This window comes from Saccopteryx bilineata, chromosome 3, assembly GCF_036850765.1.
Source record: "Saccopteryx bilineata isolate mSacBil1 chromosome 3, mSacBil1_pri_phased_curated, whole genome shotgun sequence".
Lineage (NCBI taxonomy): Eukaryota > Metazoa > Chordata > Mammalia > Chiroptera > Emballonuridae > Saccopteryx > Saccopteryx bilineata.
The window spans coordinates 93,729,046-93,752,717 of record NC_089492.1 but is presented as its reverse complement, the minus strand read 5'-3'; the positions used below and the strand labels follow the sequence as shown (position 1 = coordinate 93,752,717).

Sequence of the window (23,672 nt, the reverse complement as noted above, 5' to 3'; positions counted from 1 at the left end):
TTTGACATTTTTACATCCAAGTTGACTGTTGAAAAATTTTCTGATTTCAAATACTTGTGACTAAAGTGTGATTCCTGGTTTTATTGTATATAACAATCTGAAAGTGTTTCACTGGCATGGGTAGTAATTGCTGAGGAATTTTGCAAGTTAAGCCAGTGACTACTGGTCAGACGCCCCCTGTGTGCTGAGGATGGCTTGTCCCTTGTGAGCATGCGAAAGAAGTAGCAGGCATTGTTCCCATCCTTAAAGATTTTGAGAATTGAGTTGAATTTAATGGAAATGATTTAACTAAAATTTTTCCTTTTGTTTATCAGTCAGACAGGTACTGATTTTAATCATGTGCTGGGCCCAGGTGTTCAGGATACAGAGTGAACTGCAGCCTCCATGCCTGCTGCCTGTGGGCTGGGATCTGGGTGACAAGTCCTTCACTGCCCTTTATGTAGTGGTTCTCTCTCAGGCCAGTTTGGCCCCCATCACATATTAGGCAGTGTCTCGAAATGTTTGTCATTGTCACACTGGGATGGGGGACAGTGCCACTGGCATCCTGCTGAGTAATTGACAGAGATACCATTTAACTAACACCTTGCAGTGCATGGGACTGCCCCCGGAGCAAAGAATGATATACCCAAACTGTCAGTGATGTCCGGGTTGAGAAACCTGGGTGTAGTGTGGTAATTACTATTGTATATGAAAAACAGTGACCATGTCTTTAGTCTTTTGTACTGGCACTGCCCCACGGTAGATGTGTGTGTATTGCTCTTGCCCCTGGTTTGGTTTAGGGGCAACAGCCTGGGAGGCTGAGAGGAATCCTGAGGATAGGAAGAAGAATAAGGAGGGGACAGCCATACTGAGAATTGAAAGTGGTATGGGCAACTACCTGGAGCTGACGGTTAGGAACATCTGGGGAACTGCAGGTTGTTCACTATGACTGGAAGTCGAGGGAGAAAGATAGAGGAGAGAGGGAAGAAGTCAATGCAGAAGAGGATGTGCAAGTAGCAAACTGGAAGCCAGAAAATAGATGGCTTTGTCTGCCACGCACCAGCATCTGATCCTTATTTTAAGGCTATAGGAAACTAAGAAGAGGCTTTAAATAGGTCATTACTTGTTCAGATTTGTCTTTGGAGGGGCACCTCAGTGTTGCAAAGAGAGTGACTTGGAAGGAGACAGCTAGGGATAAGGAGATGATTTGGACACTGTGGCAGTCACTCAGGTAAGAAACAAGCTAGGGAGGTGTCAGTAAGGATGGGAAAATATTGATAGTTGAATTTCAGTGATATTGAGGAGGTTGACTGTATTGGTTCCGGCACCAGGGAAGGCGGAGTTCGGGTCAGGTCACTGGTTTCTGACTTGATGAGTATTGATGGAACACACATACACCTCTCATCAACCCTGACTGCATCCAGCCTCAGGGCACCACCTTTGGGGGATGGCTGTCCTCTCCATCAGCTCTGGGGGTAGCCCCTGATGGTGCAAAGGCTCAGCCTCCCGTCCCAACACATCAGCACATGAAGAGGGAGGGGAGCAGGGCTGCTGCAGTAAAAATTTACTGGAGGGAGGGGGAGAGGAAGTGCTCAGTAGCTCCCGTTTCACATCCTGCTGGAGGATAACAGGACCCCTGCGCACTGGCCGAGGAGTGAACTCCTCCGTCGGCCAGTGTGGCTGCTGTGGGTTTTGTTGTCTGAGAGGAACTCTTTTGTCCATTGTCTTTTGTAGCTCATCTGGGAGGCTGTGTAATTCATGTTTCAGCTCAGATGTCACCTCCTCAGAGAACTTGCCCCTGACCTCCCAGTACAAAGTCAGCATCCAGTTTTTAACTTTGCCCTGGTGTAGCTATTGGCAGGACACCCGTTACCTGCAGTTACTAGTTCATATTCTTGTTCTACTTTTTCTGCCCCTCTTATACTGGAATGTCAGCTCATGAGGGTCGGAGGGGTCTTGGCTGATGTGTTCTCTTTGAATCTTTGATACTTGCAATAGTATCTGGATCAATATATTTTTATGAAGAATGAGTGGGTATAGAATGCTGAAGGAGGAGCAGGTTTCTTTTTTTGTTTGTTTGCTCGTTTGATTTTTGGTGGAGAAGAGGAGGATGAATCCAGTTTTGGATCTAATGAGTTTTAGGAATATTTAGGTGTCCAATAGCCATTAAACCTGCAAGTCAGAGGCTTGGGAGGGAAATTAATTACAAGAAAGAGAGCTAATGTTTACTGAGCTTTTCCAATGTTCCAGGCTGTTCTTAGCCTTTTACTGATCTTAGCAAAGTGAAACTGTAGCAAAGGTCGAAACTATCGAGTGGGAAGAACTGGAGAGAGAAAAAAAATAGGGGTGAAGTTCTGGGGACACTGGCGTATAAGAGATGAGCACAGAAAGAGGCACCTGTTAGAAGAGGGAACCAGAGAGCATGGGTCGGGGTGCGGACCCTGGAAGAGTGGTGTCTAGGAATCCGGGGAGCAGGTGCAAGGAGAGCTCACCGGATGTCTCAGACCTGAAAATGCCTGTGCACCTCTGCCTTGAAGAAAACACAGCTGGGAAGAGCTGCTTCAGGAAACCCTGGGGAAAGGAACAAGGTCAAGGGTTTGAGAATTTATAGGTGCCTTCAGGAAAGAGATAGTAGAGACAGGAGAGTTTGAAAATGCAGCCAAAATAGAAAATTGTTACTGTGTGATTCTCGGGGAGGTGGGAATTGATGGCAACCAGAACTTTGTTTCTTTGTATTTCCCATAAGCCTTCAGATTTTCTCATTCTGTCATTATCCCCAGTGGAACAGGAGGCAGGGGAACCTTACTGGCTGCATATCACTTGCCTGGTCAGGACATAGGATGCCTGGTTGGCCACAGCTCATGACTCAGCTACCGTCCGCCAGTCACAAGGGCAGAGGTTCCTGTACCTGACATCTTTTGCTAGGATCAGCTGTTGGTTTTGTATTTTTCAAGTTGCTATGGCTTTGCATGATTGCACTTTCATTTATTTTCACTAAGCCTGGAGTTTGGTTGCATGAAAGCCATCTTTCAGAAGTGATCAGGCTACCAGGAGTTGAAATGGCTCAGCAATATTGACAACTGTACATTTAGTAAGGAAACTGAAATTATATATATACCTTAGGAATTCAATAATTTGCATCAAACTTTTTTTCCCCAGAAATAGGAGTTAGATTTTCAAACTGGCAAAGTAAAAAGTACAGATAGTGTTTTTAGAACGTGCTGTTCAAATATAAATTATCCTTTAGTTTCTTGATGCACAGATTGTAAAATTTTTCATATTGCTTGATATTTTCTGAATTTATATCTGGCTTTAGTGTGCCCATAGATAATGGAGTCAGGTAATATAAAAAATTAAGTAGTTTTCTCTTATTGCTTTAATAGAATTTTAAAAAATGAGTTGACATTTATTTGACAAGAGTGTTCCATAATTTTTATTGTAGATTCTGGAGCCTGAGATAGATACATCGTCTCTTTGAATAATCTATTTAAAAATGAGCAAGTGATATGATAGCATGTGAAAAATCTACAAAAATAGTTAACTGTTGGTTTTTCTTTTAAAACAAGCTGGTTTCATCTAATGCAACAGTTGTGCTGTCAGCACAGTGAAGCATGTTCTGGTGAGGTGTCTTGAACAGACGTTTGATTTTTGCTGAAACGCAGTGAGCAGGACGGGGCGGGGCAGAAGGGCAGTGCAGGAGAGGCGCAGCTGTTCGAGAGCCGCAGGGTGGTCAGATGTGGCCCTCAGAACTTTAGCAGTGCCCCTGAGCGTGGAGCTGACAGAGGGACACTTAGCTCCTCCAAGATGAAACCTGGTATTTCTCAGCTTTCTGTTGTCAGGACTTCTTTATATTCTTAAAATTGATTGAAGACCAGAAAGAGCTTTGGTTTATATAGGTTATATTTTGTATCTATAGGTTATATATATTTTGGTTATAGATAGGTATATATTTGTAGTCTTTATCAATATTTACTGTATCAGAAATTAAAACTGAGAAAAGTTTAACACACATATTAATTCATTTAAAAATACCAGTAAGAAACTCATTAATGCTTGCATAAATAGTGTTTTTAAGAAAAATAGCTATTTCAAAAACTCGAAGTACTTTGGTTACTGTATTAATCATTTTTTTAAAAATGAAATAGTTCAAGCATTCAGAAAATATGGGAAACGCCCACATATCTATAACATAGCTTTATCAGATCTTAATGTTTCACCATGTTTTACTCATTTTATTTTACTTTTTCCTTTAACAAAATAAAAGGTCCTATATACAGTTGGGGGGAAAAAAGAAAAATAGTTATTTCAAAAAATTAGCAAAATGGCTTTGTTGATACTAATTATTTCATTCTTAGAGAATGAGCGTGGAGAAAAGCAAATTAAGTCTTGGTATTTCTAAGAAAATAATTTAGGCTCATGGAACCCTGAAAGGGTTTCTGGGACCTCCTCTGGGGTGGGTTCCCTGGGCCACACTTTGGGAACCCCTAGCTAAACGGGACATTTCTCAAAAGCAGAGACCATGGCCTTGATTTTGTTCCTTCTTTGCCTGGGGGCCTGGTTAAGTATTCTTTCTCTCAGCTCCTGAAATGTGTTCTGAGTCATCTTCCCTATAAGATTCCAGGGAGAGGAAGCTTCTGGTGAATCGGGGCTGAACTTCCTTTGCAGGACGCCTTTCCCCTTTGTTAGCCTTTCCCCTTCGTTAGCCTTTCCCCTTCGTTAGTCATGGTGTAAGAATTCATCTGAATCCTCTGACTCTACAGGCGCCGAGGTGCCACTGGACACTTCCCACTGTGTCTGATGACATGGTAGACTGGCCACAAATCAAAGTAAGACGGTTAGAAAGAAATAGTCCCTTTTCAGTGCAGTGAATTCTAGGAAGTCTCGGAGGTTGCTGGGAGGAAGAAGCTAGAACTGTTTCCTAGAAATAGAGTGGAAAAGTCTCTGCGGAAGAGTTGGGGGCTGGCTGGCACGTGGCGCTCTGTGCTCCACCGGAGTGCATGTCCTGCGCTGGGCCAGAGCCTGAAGAGCAAGTGGGAAGCCGCAGTCAGCTCTCCAAGTGACAGCGTTTCATTTGCCAACCGTCTCGTTAACGTTCTCCAAACTTATGGTCCGTGTATGCAAACTCGGGCTAAAAATACGCATACTGTCGGTATTAAGTTTTCAGACTTATAATAAAATGTAGGTAAACAATATCAAAAGCATCTAAAAAATTATGTGGTAAATTTTGCATAAAACAAATATGTGTCCCACTTACAGTGTTTATATTGAAGCAAATTTATCAGCTACGTTAGGAAAAATCTTCACAAATATAGTGGCATAACAGCAGTTGCTTTTGCACTTGACTTGCGAAACAATGGAAGCAAAAATGTTATTAAAACAGCATGAATTTGACTGCTTTATCTGAATGAGTAGTGGCATTTTCTAACTGCTTGCCTCTTGGGCACATAAGTCATCGTGGTACATTCTTACTAATATAGTCTTTGAACTTCTTTCTCTGTCCTTTTCTTCCGGGCCGTATATTGCTGCCTTTAGCGCTTCAGCATGGAAGGGATCTCAAATGTCATTCAGAATGGCCTCCGCCACACCTTTGGAAATTCAGGTGGAGAGAAACAGGTGCTCGGTTATCCTTATTTTCCTCATTCTCTGCTTTTTCATTCTCTGTAAGTGAAGGTCCTAAAAGTTGGCAGTTTTACTAATTTACTAATTTATTTTCATTTAAAAGAGAAATGAAAGTTTATTTTCTATCGTCTTGAAAATGCATAGAATTTCTCTTTAGGAAAAAGCATATTTCAAATTGGACAATAGACTAAAAGCATTCTTGATACACATTTTAGAGCTTTGTTTTTCACGCTTACCTTTTAACAAATAGATATTAACATATACACATAATTAATTGCATGTATAGAAGATATAATTGTGAAACATAACTAGAATATGCTACTCTAAAAGTTTAAGAAACGAGATCTCATTTCTGGGGAAGAAAGCCAAATGTTGATATCTTCTAGTTTAGAATACAAGGTAAAAAATGTCAAGAGAATATATTTTACTTATTTTTAAATGACATTCATGTGTTTTTAAGGTGTATCATATAGTCAGCTCACTTGGCTAAAAATAAGGTGTGAAACATTCTTTATACAAAATCTTACATAGATTGAGTATAGCACCTTGCTTTTTATTAACAATTTTGTATAATGATTTCAGGAATGTCATGAACATGGGAAACATATCTACACTGAGTTTACTTAAAGTTACCTTTCACAATTTGAAGTTTTCACCTCAAAAAGAAAGCTCTTCAGTTTTGCCCTTAAGTGAATATGGAGAGAGTATGCAGAATGCAGCTTGTTTACCAAAAGAAGGCATTTGAGCCTGGGGTTTTTCTGGAGTCAGTTCTGTATTACTTAAGAAGGGAAATAATTGACATTAAATATTCCTTCACACTGACATTTGCAATTTATAAAGGGGTGCCGTGCAGGGCTAGTTGATTTTATTTATTTATTTTAATTTTGGCACTTCTCACCTCCTTTAAACTCACAAAGTAGCAAAATAACTTACAAACGGACCCAAAACATAGGAATGGTGCAGGAAGGCTTAAAAATGTAGCCAGGTAGCTTGCATGCCATGCCTGGCTTCCTGGTGCTCCCCTAGGCTGTCTTTTTCACATGCCATTATCGAAGAAGCCCGAGAGGGCACCTTTCCGGCTTTTTGGGTATTCTTCACAAGAAGCACTCAGTTATACAGTTGGGCATCACCTTGGAGAGGGTTACATCAGAAAGATGGTAGAAAACTAAGTTTCTTAAAGATTGAACAAATCATATTTTCGAACCTATGGATCGAGTTATTGTGAAGTAACTTTTTAATTTTTTTGAGTGGGATAAAAATCACTGAAAGAGTATTAATGGAGCTGAGTTGTAGGGCAGGGGCTGAGTAATGGGCGAGGCTGAAGGAGAGCTAGTAGATCTCTAGACGAGCGAATGCAGACTGCACTAAATTATGCATATGCATTTTTGGTGGTGTGGCTAGAATAGGAGAATCTGGACAATGATTTTTAGAGTGCGCTTTCATGGGACGTAGGTGTAGCACATAACTGGTAGTCGGGAGCCATTGCACTAGAAAGCTGGGCAGCTTGTCCCAGTCTCAGGCATGGATTATTAATATTCATTACCCCTTAGGCTATTATTATTTTCACTTTTCTCTTTTCCTTTAATACCTTTAAACACTTATAACTACTTACTCAATAATTTAAAACAATAATATAATAATACACCTCTTAAATGATCTGGGTGAATGTATCTGTTAGTTTCTAGAAGAAGCTACTCTGTGTTTTTATTTATTATTAATTTTTTGCTACTATGTGTTTGTAGAGTTGTCAAGTTATTCATGTGACCATTTTTTTCTGGTCGAAAAAATGATCTGAAAGAATTATTTGACTGTTGGAAATTGTTTTGTTATGCAGAACTGTTAGAACTATGTGTTTAGCTAAAATTATTCTTTTAAAAGTGTGTTGAAATCAACACAAGGAGAATGTTAGATAAGACTTCACTTTAAAATGAACAAGTTGAACAAATCCTCAGACTGACTGAAAATTTTAATAACTTAGGGGCGATAAAAATGGATATTTATGTTGACGTTGGGCCTAGATGAAGCAGGCAGAAGTGGGCAAAAAAATGAGCTCCAGCGGAGACAGATACCTGTTTTCGTTACTAAAGTAACTCGCGTGTCATGTTATAAAATAGACCTCTAGTAACTGTATCTCATTTTTGCAGATAAGGTCATTCAGATTTAAGTGACACATTTTTTTTTAACTTGGCAGTACCTGACAACAGTTATTCCTTATGAGAAAAAAAATGGACCACCATCTGTTGAAGATCTTCAAATATTAACAAAGAGTGAGTAAAGACAAAATTAAACTGTTCTCTTTTGCCAATTCTACATACAATTTTAGTCAGTTGACTACATTGTTGTTGTTTTGTTGTATTGATAGTTAGGATAGTAAATGAAGGGTGTCTTCTATTCTTTTGAGAATGAAACTATAAATGGTTATGACATCTAATACAACACTAAATCTAGAGTAATTCATGTTGTTTTTGTCTTTTTCTGATTTTTCTGGCCTCTTAAAATATATACAAGCTGAACTTTTGGAGAAAAAAATGTAACTTGATTCTCCATTACCTTTTGTTTGTTTAAGGATATACCCATTTATCAATAAATAAGGTGCTTCTTGGATCTTATGTAAATATGACTGTGAATAACTGAATAGGAAAGATTTAGGCCAACATTCCCCCCCCCCTTTATAAATATAGAACCCTAGGCAATATAGGTAGAACATAACTTGATAGTAATATTTTTAGAGCATCATTCGATGAACATTTAATGAAGACCTACTGTGTACCAGATCATGTTCAGGGCACCTGGGATACTTTAGTGAACAAAGCAGACAAAAATACTTTTAACAAAAATAACTTGTTAGACTTAACTATACATGATATCGAGTGTCACTCATGGTAGCTGTAAATGAGCCCTGAATTCTGGTTCTGTTCCTGTAAATGACAGAGGTATCCTTGCAAGCCACTTACCTTCTCTTGGTTGCAGTGAAAAATGAGGTTAAAAAGAATTGCTCCATTTACCTCATAGTAAATTAATGTGCAGGGCGGGGCAAAAGCAGGTTTATAGTTGTTCATATGGAAAACCGTATAACAATAAAGAATAATACGAGAGTAAACTGTGTTCCATGTACTCACACACTGTAAACCTACGTTTGTCCCACCCTGCGCATGTGATTTGGGGTGACTCAATCACTCAGCCTGTTTTTCCCGAAGGGACTTGATTTGTTGATGCATTAGATCCTTTCTAGTTGTAAATATTTGTGATAGTAAAGAGGGAGCCAAATGAGAGCACCACGTGACTGGGAGTGATGCCGCCCTGTGCTCTGGAAACGAGGGGCATGGAGACCTGGGTCAGGGAGCACAGGGGCGTGGCCAGCGGCGTCCTTGCCAGCCGCCTGCCTGCTAACCTGAGGCTTTTGCTCACTCCTTTGGAGACTAATGCTTTAAAAACATTTAATATTTAAATATGGGTAAGTCAAGTGCTGTCAGCCAGTCTAAAACAAAGGAGTAAGATTAACTGGGTGGCCATCCTCTAATTTTCAGGAAAAACATACGAAGTTATTAGTGTCCAGGATCGCACAGGGGAATCGTTAATTATAGGCCGGTCTCTTAATTCCCAGTCTACCGTACTTTGAATGATGCAGGCTTTTAGTATGTTTAATATAGAATTGAAAACAAATTTAAAATAAGATCAGAAGGTGAAATACTGGACATAGCAGCCCACTAAGACAGCGACATACATACTACCTAGAAGCCAAGAATTATTGCCACCTCGCCTTCTCAGGCCAAGGACCAAAGTCATCTTTACTCCCACATCAAAATGTCCTTTGGCTGATTCTTAGATGATATCTTCATAGTTTGACACAACTTGGAATCTTTGGGAGAGTGAACATGCATATAGGGTGAGTGAATGAATGTCCAAGTTAACATAGTTATTAGGACAGGATTGTTGTGGAGACAGAAGATGGAAGGATGACCTTCACTTTGAAAATCACAAAGAGATCACCTCCTGAGCACTTCGGGGAGAACCCGAGTCTCTGCTCCTACCAGGTAGCCAGGGGAAGCCCCGTGGCAGCACAGTGGTCGTTCATGGTGGTATAGCCTTCCTAGTGAAAGCTATTGGAGATGCAACAATAATATTAATAAGAATTGGAATATTAGCCACGTTAGTGATTATGGCTAATGCTTTTGTAGCATATATTATGTGCCAGACACTATTCTAAGTCCTTCACATGTGAATTAGTAACCAAATCCTCACAGGCCTTTGAGATAGGTGTGATTATCACTTGCATTTTTCTGACAAGGAACCTGGTGCCCGGAGTGGTTAAGGAACTTACTCCCAAGTCTCACAAGTCAGAAACGGCAGAGCTGGGGTTTCAGCCCAGGAAGGCTGACTCCACAGTTACACTATGTAGTGTGGTCATAGGTCTGGGGAAAATTGGTGAGGGATTTTCCCCAGGATGCTCTGGACAAAATTTGAATTGTCAGTCACTGCAGAAGTTTAGTATATATATTTATTTGTAGCTTTATCTGTACCTGAGTGGTCTGGCTTTTTTTTTTTTAACCACTGTAATAGTAGCTGTCTTGTGTTTGCTCTGAGATACACACCAGGTCCCCTTTAGGACGAGGCTGACTCTCCCAGGTCCCTCAGCAGGTAGAGGAGGCGGCAGCCTGGCAGGTGCCGCTTCATGAATGTGCCGTCTTCGTTTTGGTCTTTTCTTTAAAAATTTCCAGGAAGGTTGGCAGATACGCTCCTTGGAGAGTATAGCTAACTATGCACTTATCTCAGGGTTGCTCCAGCTGTTCCTCAGCTCACAGAAGTGCACATTCTGGGAGTCTGCTTCCCAGCGCTCACAACAAAACTGAGGCTCTGTGTAGATAACCAGGTTTCTCTTTCCTGCCTCCACTGTTTGTTAAACCGGGGAAATAACTCTTGGGGAAGTGGAATGTCCTTCTCTGAATAAGACTTACTCAGCTAAAATAAATTCTTGAGCATTGGCAGTTGTATTCCCTTATCTAGAAAATAATAATTTGCATGAATTGGTCATACCATATAATTAATTAAGGCTACAGTGATTGCAATTAAATGATTTATCTGAATTTAGAATTGCTTTTTCCTTCTCTTTTATTTTGTAGTTCTTCGTGCCATGAAAGAGGACAGTGAGAAAGTTCCGAGCTTGTTAACTGACTATATATTGAAAGGTGAGTTTTAACAGCTCCTGTGCAGTGTCTGGTAAGTTCCGATTAGTCAATAAATGCACCCACTTGCTAATAGATTAAAAATAGCTTTTAAATTAATTTTATTTGTGCAGGGTGAGGATACATGGCTCAGTTATGCTACTGACATTACAAATTACGGTTATATGAACTTGTACTGTAAGTCCTGGGCTGGAAGTCATTTCCATAGTTAACTTACAACCATCGAGACGGGGTGGAGGAAACGTTATGGAAATATTGCCGTAATTATGAGTAATTAGAGTCTCAGTTGACACTGGGAGTGTTTGAGAAGGGTGGTCTCTACCAGCGTGGGGACAGCAGGAAGAGACGGCGGGTAGTGATACCCGAAGGAGGGGTGGTCCGACCGGTTAACCAGTCCAAAGGGAGGAGCGGAGGGTTTGGTGGGAGGGGCAAGGAGGGAGCAGGGCAAATGGGAAGAGTATCCATTCACAAATACAGGACAATGGAAAATGGGCCGTAAATCTCAGGATCAAGATCCACAGTTACACTATGTAGTGTGGTCATAGGTCTGGGGAAAATGGGTGAGGGATTTTCCCCAGGGTGGGAATGGGGATGGGCAGAGGACCGCTGAGAAGTTAGTGAGTCTGCCTGCTTTGCTCAGGGAAGAGCGAAATGTGGGTGAGGAGGGACTGAAAAATTTTATTATGGGCAAAACTAGTATGTTTCGATGAAATTACTTTTTTAAAAGTAGCAGTTATTGCCTGACCTGTGGTGGCGCAGTGGGATAAAGCGTCGACCTGGAACACTGAGGTCGCCGGTTCAAAACCTTGGGCTTGCCTGGTCAAGGCACATACGGGAGTTGATGCTTCCTGCTCCTCCCCCTTCTCTCTTTGTCTGTCTCTCTCTCACTCCTCTCTCTCTAAAAAAATCAATAAATAAAAAAAAATATTTAAAAAGTAGCAGTTATTCGGGTGACAGATTTTCAAAGCATCACAAAATGCATCCTGTAGTGTTCGATGCACTTTTAAGAGCAGTCTCCTCTGGTACCTTTTCTTTTTGGGGGTTCTCTGTCTCCGTCACTTGTTAGCGGACCTAAGGAAGGTTGGGATTTCTGAGATGTGAGATAAGGTGCTCAAAGTGGTGGCACAGAAGTATCACCTGTAAGGGACTCGCTGTGGAGCCAGCCAGCCATTAGTATTGAGGGTAGAAAGGAATTGTTTTTCTCATAAGCTGTGTTTTTCTGATGTAAGGCCTTTTCTTTTCTTTCTTTTTTTTTTTTGTATTTTTCTGAGGCTGGAAACGGGGAGGCAGTCAGACAGACTCCCGCATGCGCCCGACTGGGATCCACCAGGCATGCTCACCAGGGGGCCAATCTCTGCCCATCCAGGGCGTCGCTCTGTTGTGACCAGAGCCACTCTAGTGCCTGAGGCAGAGGCCACAGAGCCATCCTCAGCGCCCAGGCCATCTTTCTCCAATGGAGCCTTGGCTGCGGGAGGGGAAGAGAGAGACAGAGAGGAAGGAGAGGGGGAGGGGTGGAGAAGCAGATGGGCGCTTCTGTGTGCCCTGGCCAGGAATCGAACCCAGGACTTCCGCACGCCAGGCCAACGCTCTACCACTGAGCCAACTGGCCAGGGCGGAAGGCTTTTTCTTACTACATTCTGGATTAAAAAAATATGTATCTGACATCTTTGTTTGCTTTTGTGTTGTGCTAGCATTGGTCTGAAAGCTGGATTGCTCTGAGGTTTGTTCCTATAGATGTGACACAGGAATGAGATGAACAGAAAGAACATGTCAATTTTTAATTATCATGGGTTCCCGCGGCCTTGCCGTGAGGGCCAGAGATAGAATGAGCTTCTGAAGCATTCTCTAGCTGTTCTATCATCTGACTTCACGGAAGAATTTTATGAGCCAGAGAACAGAGTGCTCTTGGGGGAAAATGACTTAATTTTCCCCTCTAAAGCCCAGGCTGTGACTGTGATGCTGCACTGAATGAATGCCTTAGGGAAGCAGCGTCGTCTGACTGCTCCCGCGCTCAGGCTGCCGGCTCCTCTGGAAGCCCAGGCCTGTCTGTGCCGTACCTGCTTCTGCTCAGCTGCTTGTGTGCACATGCTGTGGCTTTGTCTTGGCCTCGTATTCTAAGGACTGGGTGGCAAAGACACTAGGGCTCAAACCAGAGTGGTGACACTGTCGTCCAAGAAAATGAAGGGAAAGGAGTGGAAATACTCAGAGGTGTTTAAGGGCACAGGAAGGTGCGGACATGGGGTGATTTCAATGCAGTTTTCCACCCATCCTGGAAACCCACAGCCAGCTGATGACTCCTTGTCCGCTGGGACCAGTAGAGCATTTGCCTGGGATGGGGTGTTGCTCAAGGGAGAACTTGCCTTTCCTTTTCTCGGTGGGCTTTTTTTTTTTTTTTTTTTTGTATTTTTCTGAAGCTGGAAACGGGGAGAGACAGACAGACTCCCGCATGCGCCCAACCGGGATCCACCCGGCACGCCCACCAGGGGCGATGCTCTGCCCCTCTGGGGCGTTGCTCTACCGCGACCAGAGCCACTCCAGCGCTTGGGGCAGAGGCCAAGGAGCCATCCTCAGCGCCCGGGCCATCTTTGCTCCAATGGAGTCTTGGCTGCGGGAGGGGAAGAGAGAGACAGAGAGGAAGGAGGGGGGGGTGGAGAAGCAGATGGGCGTTTCTCCTATGTGCCCTGGCCGGGAATCGAACCCGGGTCCCCCGCACGCCAGGCCAACGCTCCACCGCTGAGCCAGCTGGCCAGGGCTTTCTTTTCTCATTGTAACACCAGATTGTGGCTTGGCTGCCTAAATGTACCACCTCAATTTTAACCTGCAGTTGATAATTGAAAGAAGGCAGAGAGTGGCCTCACTTGGCCCGAGGAAGATGGGAAGGGTGCCGAGCTCCGCTGTCACCCCTGCCTCACTGCCCCATTCCCAGCTGGACCACAGGCCGGGGCGGGGCTGCGGCTGCCACTGTGCTCACCCTGCATAGGAGAAGAGCGCTCCGACTCGCACCTTTCTTTGTGTTCACCAGGGAGTCTGTTTGCTTTCTTACAAGCCTGATGGCATCAAGCTAATGTTATGGGCTTCTGTTTCTAAGTGGTACCCTAAAAGACAAGACCTTTTGATATCTCATTTCTGGGCAATTCTAACAAATTTCTTAAAGGAACGTTTCATTGTTGGGGGTAGCCTTTTAAAACCCTTCTTTTTTTAAAAATTGCTACTGTAGATCTTTGTGGTAATATTTAGTTCTCATTAATGTTTTTTATATCTAGATGTAAAATGTATATAAAATGAACATACGTGTTGTGTAAATATACACAGCATGCCTTTCTGTTGACATTTTCTTTCTTCCTCTAGTTCTGTGTCCTACATAGAGCAGCACCGCTTCCGAGCAGTCTCCTCTGCCACGGACTACAAGCTCAACGTCCTGCAGCACCTCCGAAAGCTGCTGCACCACCTGCTGCTGCTGCTGCTGCTGCTGGAAACTCAGCACACGAACCTGGGTTTGTGATTCAGTGTTAACAGATTGTGTCTTCACTAATTCTCTGTTATTAACCAAGAGAAATATGGCACTATTTTGAATTTGAGGGATGTTTTTTTTGTTGTTGTTCAATACTAACAATTATGAACTTTTTCAATTTTGTAGAGTAAGGGGTTATACTATTAATTATGCATGCGCAGTTATATTTTTTTTCATTGACTAACAGTATAGTATGCCCATTTGAGTTTTAATGACTTTCTAGATCTAAACTACATTGAAGAACTGGATGAAAGCATTGAGAAATTTATAATGTGGCTATTCCTCAGTGATAGCAAAAACCCCCACTGATTTTTGTAAGAGAATTGTCAGTATAAATATCACCCACCAGTATTGTCGAGACTGAATCGTACTTGGGCTGTTCCCAGCAGTGGAACCACAATGTGTTAGTTACCTCGGTTTACTACTTAGTGAATATGGAAACGGTTGGCCATGCCTGGTTTTAGAGGTTGCTGCATGTTTGCCATTGATCAAATTTTAACCATCATGTTGCCATTTACTTCCAGAATCTTGTGTTAATTTGAGATGTTTATGTTTTGTTTTATGTGTCTTTGGAGAAGTGTCCTTTAAAAGGAGTTTGTATCCTTAAGGTGCTGAATTCCCTGTAAGCCGCAGCCCTGTCCATTCCCCGTTCCTGTGCTACACTTCATTTGTGCCTGTCTCTTCCTAAAGCTTTAAGTCTAGCAACAGCTACTCATGGATACGTCACTAGTCATGAAACACTTTTGCCAGTTCCAAGGATGTTAGTGTCCTTTAATAAATGTTGAAAAAAAAGTAAGGTATGCTTGAGAGCTTTATTTTTATGTTCACAGAGAAGAGAAGGAGAGCAGCATCAACTGCCGTATGTCTTGACCAGCCCAGTGCTGCAGGTCAATGCTTTATCCACTGCGCTGCCACAGGCCAGGCTGGTGTGGTTTTTAATGCCTTCTCTTCCCTTGCAGTGCTAAAGTTTTCCCCTTGCTATTCCACACATTGTCCATCACTACAGGGTGTGAGCTAGTGAGACCTGGGTAAGGAGGGGGAGAGGGACTTTTCCAGGTTGTGTTGCACTGTGGAAGGACAGACATCCGTCTGCTCATTTCCGGGTCCATGAGACACTGACCGTAGCTATGGCCACACCCTTCCTTAGGTTACACGGTGGAGGAGTCTGTGCAGCTGCCTGTGGCCCTGCAAGGTCATCGGCCTGACAACGGAAAACAAAAGGGCAATTTGTCTTCCTAATCCTAGATGGGGACTTTTTTATTTTTAAAGTTACACTGTGTGTGATTTAAGATTCAAAGTGTTTATTTGCTGCCAGGAACCAAACTGCAAACCACCCCCTTACAACTCGGTTGATTTTTGAAGCAACCGAAACAAATGTAGAACTACAACGCACTCCAAATGCCATAGATCTATTTTATTCTTCAGGAAATTATATTTGTTTTTCTTTTACAAGAGCACAACAGGAACCAAAGTAAAGAGTAACAGATACAGCACTCAGGATAAATCATATCTTTAAAATAATAATAAAAAAATTTACACCTCGTCCTATCTCCTGTTAGTATTTTCATAATATGGCCATGATTGAAAAAACAAAAAGCAAGCATTTACAATTTTTTGATAAAGACTTTTTATGCCAGAAATGGATTAATTGTCAACAAAATTTTATAATAATCAGGCTGATGTAAATCTATTTTGGTAACATATTAACAAATTTATTTTGGAAATAGATAAAAATATTGCCCCTTGATAATAAATCTTTTTTTCTTTGATGCAAACAGCTAGAACACCTTTTTATTTTTCTTTTTTTGATATTCTAAGACAAAGAAAATGGTTAATCTTCAGATTAATAAATTAGGTCATTATAATAATAAATTAATTTTTTTTCAAGTTCAGCAACCTCTGTCCAAGTATTTACAACAATACTTGAAAGTTCCTTTACAAAACAGAACACATTTTCTTTTCACATTAAGCATACTGGGTATCTGTGTCTTTCACAACAAGCATTTTTAAAAAAAAAAATCAATGCACAAATGGGTATTAGTATAAAAGTGCTAAGAGCTGTTTGAAAAGTTAACACTATAGTGTACAGTCATTTATATCTGAGGCAAACTACAACAAACTTCCAGCTTATTATGGACAATATTCCAGTAGTTGTTTCAAACAGTTGTTTGAAGAAAAAAAAAAAAAAAAAAGCCCAGGAGCTGATTAGTGATGCGGGTAAACTGCCGTCAATGTTTCTGGCAGTGAGCGAATTGGAAACCAACTCAAAACAAATCCAAATGAGGAGGTGGACCAACTGAGGGAGTACCTTCTCCACAGCAGGTGCCTGCTCAAGTGTGTGCACACACACCTTCACACACACACACACACACTCACATCTTTCCTCCCAGTTAAACTGTAGGTAGAATGAGATTTCTGTGTTCAAAAATTTGTAAGTGATCAAAAGCATTGGTATGGAATGCCTGTTTGTCTTTGTTCTGGTTAAAATCTCATAAAAATACATTCAACAGGAAAACATAAATTGTATGTGTATAAATATATATGTATATATATTATATACACACGCACACAAATACTTTTTTTTTTGAAGCATAAGATAGTTACATAAATATTCCTATAATTGCTAAAGTTTAAAGAGGCTATTTTTTTTGAGCTTCAACAAAGGTGCTTGAATAATATACAATTTAAATGAAGTAGTTTCTATTTTGTAGGATCAGTATATAATAAGGAAAAAAAAATCCCCAAACAGTCTTTTTTTTTAAAAAAAGTTTCTCCTTAAGCTAGAGCTTCAACAAAAACTATGAACACCCAACAACAGAACAAAGCAACAACGAACAATGAAGTAGCCCCTGGAAATCCCTGGCGTCCTTCACCCTCTCCCTCCTTCCTGCCCACGCTGTCGTCAGAAACGCTCCAGTGCTGACATCAAGAAATGACTTTAGGTCCTGTTTGCTTGCTGACTCTGCTATGAACTGGCTGATTGGCTTGGAAGAAAACAAAAGCAGCAAAAAGTCTAACTGTATATATCCTCAAGAACCCGCTTTAGAGAAATGTTGCCCTCGCATTCCTCTGGCTGCCTCACTGCAGTAGTGACTATAGAAAAGAGACTGGCTTTCGACCTGGCATGGCTATCGCAAGGTCTGGCACGCTCGTCTGGGGGTGCTCAGGGGCCCCGGTAGCTGGTGCGCAAGGCCTTTCGCTCCTGCTCCTGCTCCTGCTCCTGCTCCCTCGGCCGCGCTGCCGGGCCGTGCATGCAGTCTTCAGAGCAGCGGGGGTCTCCTCCGGGCCACTGGACTGCTCTGGGTCACTGGGTGTCTCCCCGAGCCAAGCTGACCAATTTGTCTTCCCGACACCACCCTCCCACCCACGGCCCCAACCAAACTCAGCTGTCCCCACCCCCAAGTATCTCTACAGCTATATTACAAGCAAGTATACCTTAGCGACTTGAAAAACTTTGGTTCTAAGAAAACGCTTGGTCAGTTATCTTGAGGAAAAGTGGGAATGCTTGTTCTGCACATTGCTGTAGCCCATCCCAGTCCGTTCTCAGCGCTGTACACCAAGTCACCGTCTGATACAATCCACTAAGCAAGTGCACAAATTCTAGTTACTGTTAAGAGCAGATTTAGTTGCTTCTGTCTTCTAAAACCTCATCCAACGCGCCTTTCTTCACACCGTCTGGTAGAAATTGTCTGCCTGTAGGTGGTTCTGTTTCTGCATGCTGTAGAAGCCACTGAATCTTGCATCTGGTTCAGCAATTCTTAGCATTCTCTGGGCACTGTCCCCCTGGGCTCGGGCTCCTTTCTTGCAGTCCACAGATACCAGCTGATTATTTAAGGAAGAAGGCTATTTAGTGGGGAGGGGGAAACCACAAAGAATTAGATGCTTTATATATCCCAAATGAACACAAATTCAATCCCTAATTCAAGTGGGCTAGCAGCTCCACAGCTCACTGATGGGCGGACTGTGTGTGGAGCTCACATGTGTTCCAGTACCAGCTACAGTTTTATGATAGACACTGACGAACTGTGTTTAAAGGTGAAGTGTCAGTAAATTATGTCAGAGTGGGTGAAGGAATTGCGGGAAAAATGGTGGGGTGAGTGACATAACTATTTTCAAATCCTTGAAGTGCAGACTGATACTTAAGAGGGCTGGAGAATGAGGGAAGTCTCCGCATAGGCAGACTTGAAGACAGACAATTCTGAGTCAGGCTGCATGACAGGCTCCGCGGTGCCTCCACGCCCTGTGTGAGTGGTCACTTCCCAGCTCTGCACAGCCCTTGCCTGTGTCCTGACCCAGCATGAGCCAGCACACAGGCTGCGCCCAGCACATATTTGTCAAAAGAAGCAGAGGCAGGAGAAGCATCTGATGGAATTTCAGAGGGAAGGGTTCTCGAGATGGTGAATTGGAGAAAATAATTATTCAGATTCTTTTTAATTTTTAAGGTTGTATGATTTTTCTTAGAAAAAAAACTAAATGCAAAAAGTTGGGGTTGGGAAGCCTCATGATTTCTTTTTTTAAATTTATTTTATTTATTTTTTAATTTTATTTTTTGTATTTTTCTGAAGTTGGAAACGAGGCAGTCAGGAAGACTCTCGCATGCGCCCGACCGGGATCCACCCAGCATGCCCACCAGGAGGCAATGCTCTGCCCATCTGGGGCGTCGCTCTGTTGCAACCAGAGCCATTCTAGCGCCTGAGGCAGAGGCCATAGAACCATCCTCAGTGCTGGGGCCAACTTTGCTCCAATGGAACCTTGGCTGCGGGAGGGGAAGAGAGAGACAGAGAGGAAGGAGAGGGGGAGGGGTGGAGAAGCAGATGGGCGCTTCTCCTGTGTGCCCTGGCCGGGAATTGAACACGGGACTCCTGCACGCCAGGCCGACGCTCTACCACTGAGCCACCAGCCAGGGCCGACTTATTTCTTTTAATGAAAATAATATTGCTTTTTAAAACTGGCAGATTTGACAACTAATAACATACCTCCTCCCTCAATGTGAAATCTGCCCATCTATCTAGTCTGGTGCTACTTGATGCAGTCTCCACCTCTCGCTCCTTTTCCTTCTGCTGGCTGGGACCATCTCTGTCCTCTGTACTTCTCTGTGCCCTTGCAACTGGCTCTCTTCTCGCCTCTCTGGAGTATCATTACCCTCCCTTTATGAATTATTTTTTTCCCAATTCTAAGTTGATAGGTCACTGAGAAACACCAGATGACCAGCTTTTAATTTCTTATGTAACCAATCCCTAGGTACTTGCTTCTTTGCAAACTTTAAACCCAGGAAATTGGGTCCATGAAAGGTCAGACTTCATTAACCAATGGGTGAAGGGTAATCTATCCAGTGACTGACTGGTCCATCCCTGGGCCAGTACCAGATGATGGGTAATCCATCAATGACTGGTATATCCCTGGGTCTGTACTAGATACTTTATTGCTACAGCTCAATGTGCATTTGAGGCTACGAAGAGCTAAGTAAATATTTCACTGCCTAATATAAAAGACATCAAGAATTTTAGGAAATAATAAGCGTGCAAGCTTTCCCAGTTTGATTATTCAAGAGACTGACACTTTTTCAGGACAGTACCTTAGTTGGTGTTCGATACCAGCAGAGCAGGGGTATCCACTGTTTCTTCTGATTGATGAACAGGAATGCTATTATAATGGAGAGGCCTATCACAATGGGAACCACAACCGAGGCGATGCTATCCAGTGAGGAGTCCTTGCCCGGGTGCCGCCTGTTACTGTCTCCATAATCTACCTGGAGGTGACCCATGTCTAGGGGAAAAAATAAAAAAAGGTTACAAGCATTTATTATCTATACCAGAATTTTAAGGATTATTTTAATTACATTGCAAATAGAAATCAGCTTGGTTTTATTGCATCACAGTACTTTAAGGCTAAAACATGATTAAAGTCTAGAGTTGATCCAAAGAGCTTTTACAAGAAGGCAGAGCTCTTAGAGGTGGATGTGAAAAACATAATACCACGGCGAGGAGGTTCATCATTGGGAATGGCGCTTGTTCTAGCTAGTCAGGGAAGTAAGATTCTTATGTAGACTTTAAAAAGTAACAAAAGTCTGACTATGTACTAAAATTTTTTTGATACTGGCTCTAACATTTTAAAGCAAAAATATCTTAGTTCTCTGCTTACTTGCAAACAGGAGATTAGACAAAGTTTATTCTTTGACTTACTAGTAACTAGTGTGATAGTAACAATTAAGCTAGAATCAAGAGCTGGGTCTTCTGTTGGTATTCTGGTTTACTGACATCTAAGCATAAAGGCCTTTCCATAAACTTGTTGAAAACTCAGTAGGCCTATTAGATCATTTTCCTGCCTTAGTTTTTTGCTTACATGAATGAAAGTGTTTATGCTCCTTTAAATCATCGTTCTTGCAATGAATACTGCAGACAGAGATAGCAAGTTAAATATATACCAAACAGGATCACACGCTGGATGTTTCCTTACTCTTACTTTGTTCCAAATAAACCACCGTAGTCAGGTTGTCTAAATGCGCCAGGGACCGGATTAGTGAAAGGTGCAGGACACGTACAAAGGAGCTGCTCCTAAAGCGTTCTGGAAACTCGGCCTGTGAAGCGGCACAGCTTTGTGATGTTCTGTGTGTCTACAGTTTAAAACTCAGATTTTTATGAATATACTGCTTTATGTATATGTGGGACAGGAAGGAAAGAACACTTATCAGCATCAAGAATGACAAAGGTAAAAACATTGATGAATTCAGGTTTTAAATACACAATGAATAAAGGAATGAATTTTTGGATTAACACATTCCAAATGACATTGGTAATGGTTTTAGGAAATGTCATACAAAATTTTTTTAAAAAGTAAATTAAGGAAAATCTTGGTGAAAGGAAAATGAAACTTCAACTAAGGTCTGTTTACAAAATTCAGTCCTTAAGTTCTGATTGGGTACTAAAAGCAGGCTGTAAAGTTTAGCTTTGAGCCTTCCTAGCAGCCAAAGCAAAAATGGAAATAAAGCATTATCAATAAGATTCAGTGTCTTTAAGATCAAAACCCAGCTGTTGCTTAGGAGAAGCATAAATTTTTCTTCAACTGACACCTGAGAAAATTTCTCCTCAGGGTACAGAGACACTATGTAAATAATACACAGAGCCTCAACATAGTACAATAAAGAAGGCTGTTCCTATCCCAGCATCCAAAACCTGTGTTTGCTGCAGATTAATTGCTAATATAGATTGATTGAATGTTAACAGGATGTGAACACACCATTCATTCAGTCGAAGCAATTATACAGGGAGCCAAAAAACACCTTGTCCAGAAACCTGACCTGCAGGTCATTTGGCTTGATCTATGCATTAACACTTTGAATATTCTAACAGGCCTTTAATCTCTCAAACAATGACTATTGCTTCTTCTATAATATGTTCTTCCAAGACATATTAAAAAAACTATATAGCAATGATTCTGAAAATGTCCTTGGAGTAGACAGGAAGCGGTACTGAGTCATGGCTAAGAGCAAGTTCATACTACTTTGATCAAGAGACCTGCTTTCATCTAGAAGGCAGTACTGACAGAAACTCTGCCCTACGGTGCCACTTAACTTTGAGAGACAGAACATCTCTGTTATATACAGCTGAAAGGACAGAGCAAGAAAAATATAAAGCACGGAACAAACCTGGTGAGTGGAAAAATCAACACGTAATACACTGAACTCATGGAGTGAAAACGGTAACCTAATGCATTTAAGTGCTTAGTACAGAATCCTAAGGGTCAGTGAATAATTTATTATTACTGTGCTTACATGTAAATATCAGTGATGGCTCAGAAATGTCACCTAGGACAAAGAACATACTTTGTTTCTTCATTGCTAAGTCTGAACACGTGAGCCAGAGGAAGGGTTTCACCCGGTGGCCCACAGACTTACCTTACCGTTCAGGTTGTAAAATACGTTACAGCCAAGCAGGTCTTAGCTGGAGTGTTAAACTTACTTTGGCATGACATTTAAAAGGTTATCTAAAGGCAGTTGTAAACATTAAAACAGCAACAGAGTAGACCCTACAGAAGACTAGACAGGTCTCAACTGACTTTGGTACTTACCTCTGGGGAGATGGACAATGTCATTCTCACTAGGAGTGGGCCACTTGGGAACCTCAAGGTCAGTCTTTCCACGATTATTTACCTTCTCAATGGGTATGTTGGTTGGTTCCGGGACATACATTTCTGAAAGACGGGAACATTTTTCCTAAGAGATGGTTGAGGGGCTTCTTACTGTTCACTTTTGTTTCCTCAATCCAAATGGACAGTGCATTCAGTTCAACACACTAGGTCCTGGGACATGAAAGATCCAGTCTCTGCACTGACTTCATTACTGCTGGGGTGCCACTAGCTTTGCAGGTGTGGGAAACATGCCCTAGAACTACTTATGATAAAAAAAACCCACAACAAAAAACGTTTTCTTCTCTACCAGGGTCAGACCACCCGCCTTTCCACGTCAGATGGCGCTGGCTCTAGGGATCTGCAGGTGCAGGCCTGGCTGAAAGGCAAGCATCTCCTTCACCTCCCATCAGCTAAACACTAGAACAACACTGCGGCTCTTCAGGCCATGACTGTGGAATCACATGTCACAGGGAGTGCAAAAGTTAAAGCATTTCCCACTCTTTCGGCATCTCTTAGCCATCCCCTCTGATCTCGTCCCCTAAGTGGGAACAGACTGCGGCCTGATTTAAGTCTGCTGTTACCACCAGGTCCATGCAGACTGGAAACTGATCTTCAGGAAATCTATTTCTAATTACATGGATATTTGACAACAACATACTACAACATGAAACAAAACTGAGAAGGAGAATATTCTTTATCCCAAACATCAGGTCTTTTTTTTTTTTTTTTTAAGTTCTAAAAGGGACCAGTGAAAAAATTCAAAACTTACATTGAGGAAACAAATTAATTTATATATCCTTACTTCATCTGGCTAAGAACAAACCAGCCAAACTCTTTAAAGAATAACTTTTTAAGAACCTCTATTTTCAGAATGTGACAAGTCCACATCAATCCTGTCCATCCTCTTGGCCAGACCCTGCCGTGTCACCAACTGATCTTTAGAATCAGGTTATTCAACACTGGTGTTACTAAATACTCACCAATAAACAGCCTAATTTAGTCCAAATATAAAATCCATAAAATATAAAAATAATTCTTTCTGCTAATTAGTCCTTGTCTATCCCAAAGCGACCGGCCTTTGAAGAAGTTTAACAGGAACTGAAGAGAAGAGAGGGATGGGGACGAGACCAGCTGCTAAGCTTCCCCGGGAGGTAACGGAGTTCCCACCAGGCAGGCGGAGTTCCCACCAGGTAGGTGGAGTTGGAGCGGGTCTAAGTCCACTGCCTGAGGCTCCGCATCCGGGAACTGCGCAG

At 42.0% G+C, this 23,672-nt stretch overlaps 2 protein-coding genes across 5 annotated transcripts in view; one reads left to right on the top strand and one right to left on the bottom strand.

Moving 5' to 3' along the window:
• FEZ2 (fasciculation and elongation protein zeta 2) overlaps positions 1-15,088 on the top strand; it is a 44,238-nt gene extending 29,150 nt beyond the window's left edge. Inside the window, exons 6-9 of one of the 2 annotated variants that reach the window (XM_066266893.1) lie at positions 5,512-5,592; positions 7,790-7,865; positions 10,719-10,784; positions 14,130-15,088. In XM_066266893.1, coding sequence (XP_066122990.1) covers positions 5,512-5,592; positions 7,790-7,865; positions 10,719-10,784; positions 14,130-14,146 — 240 coding nt within the window. In that variant the 3' untranslated portion in view covers positions 14,147-15,088. The remainder of the gene's footprint in view (positions 1-5,511; positions 5,593-7,789; positions 7,866-10,718; positions 10,785-14,129) is intronic. The other variant, XM_066266894.1, reaches the window with a different exon arrangement.
• Positions 15,089-15,685: 597 nt separating this feature from the next.
• The window catches only part of CRIM1 (cysteine rich transmembrane BMP regulator 1), a 194,076-nt gene continuing 186,089 nt past the window's right edge, over positions 15,686-23,672 (bottom strand). For 2 of the 3 annotated variants that reach the window (XM_066266890.1, XM_066266891.1), the window contains exons 15-17: positions 22,360-22,482; positions 19,868-20,058; positions 15,686-18,135 (exon numbers count right to left, since the gene is read on the bottom strand). In XM_066266890.1, the coding sequence (XP_066122987.1) occupies positions 17,959-18,135; positions 19,868-20,058; positions 22,360-22,482 (491 nt within the window). In that variant the 3' untranslated portion in view covers positions 15,686-17,958. The remainder of the gene's footprint in view (positions 18,136-19,867; positions 20,059-22,359; positions 22,483-23,672) is intronic. The other variant, XM_066266892.1, reaches the window with a different exon arrangement.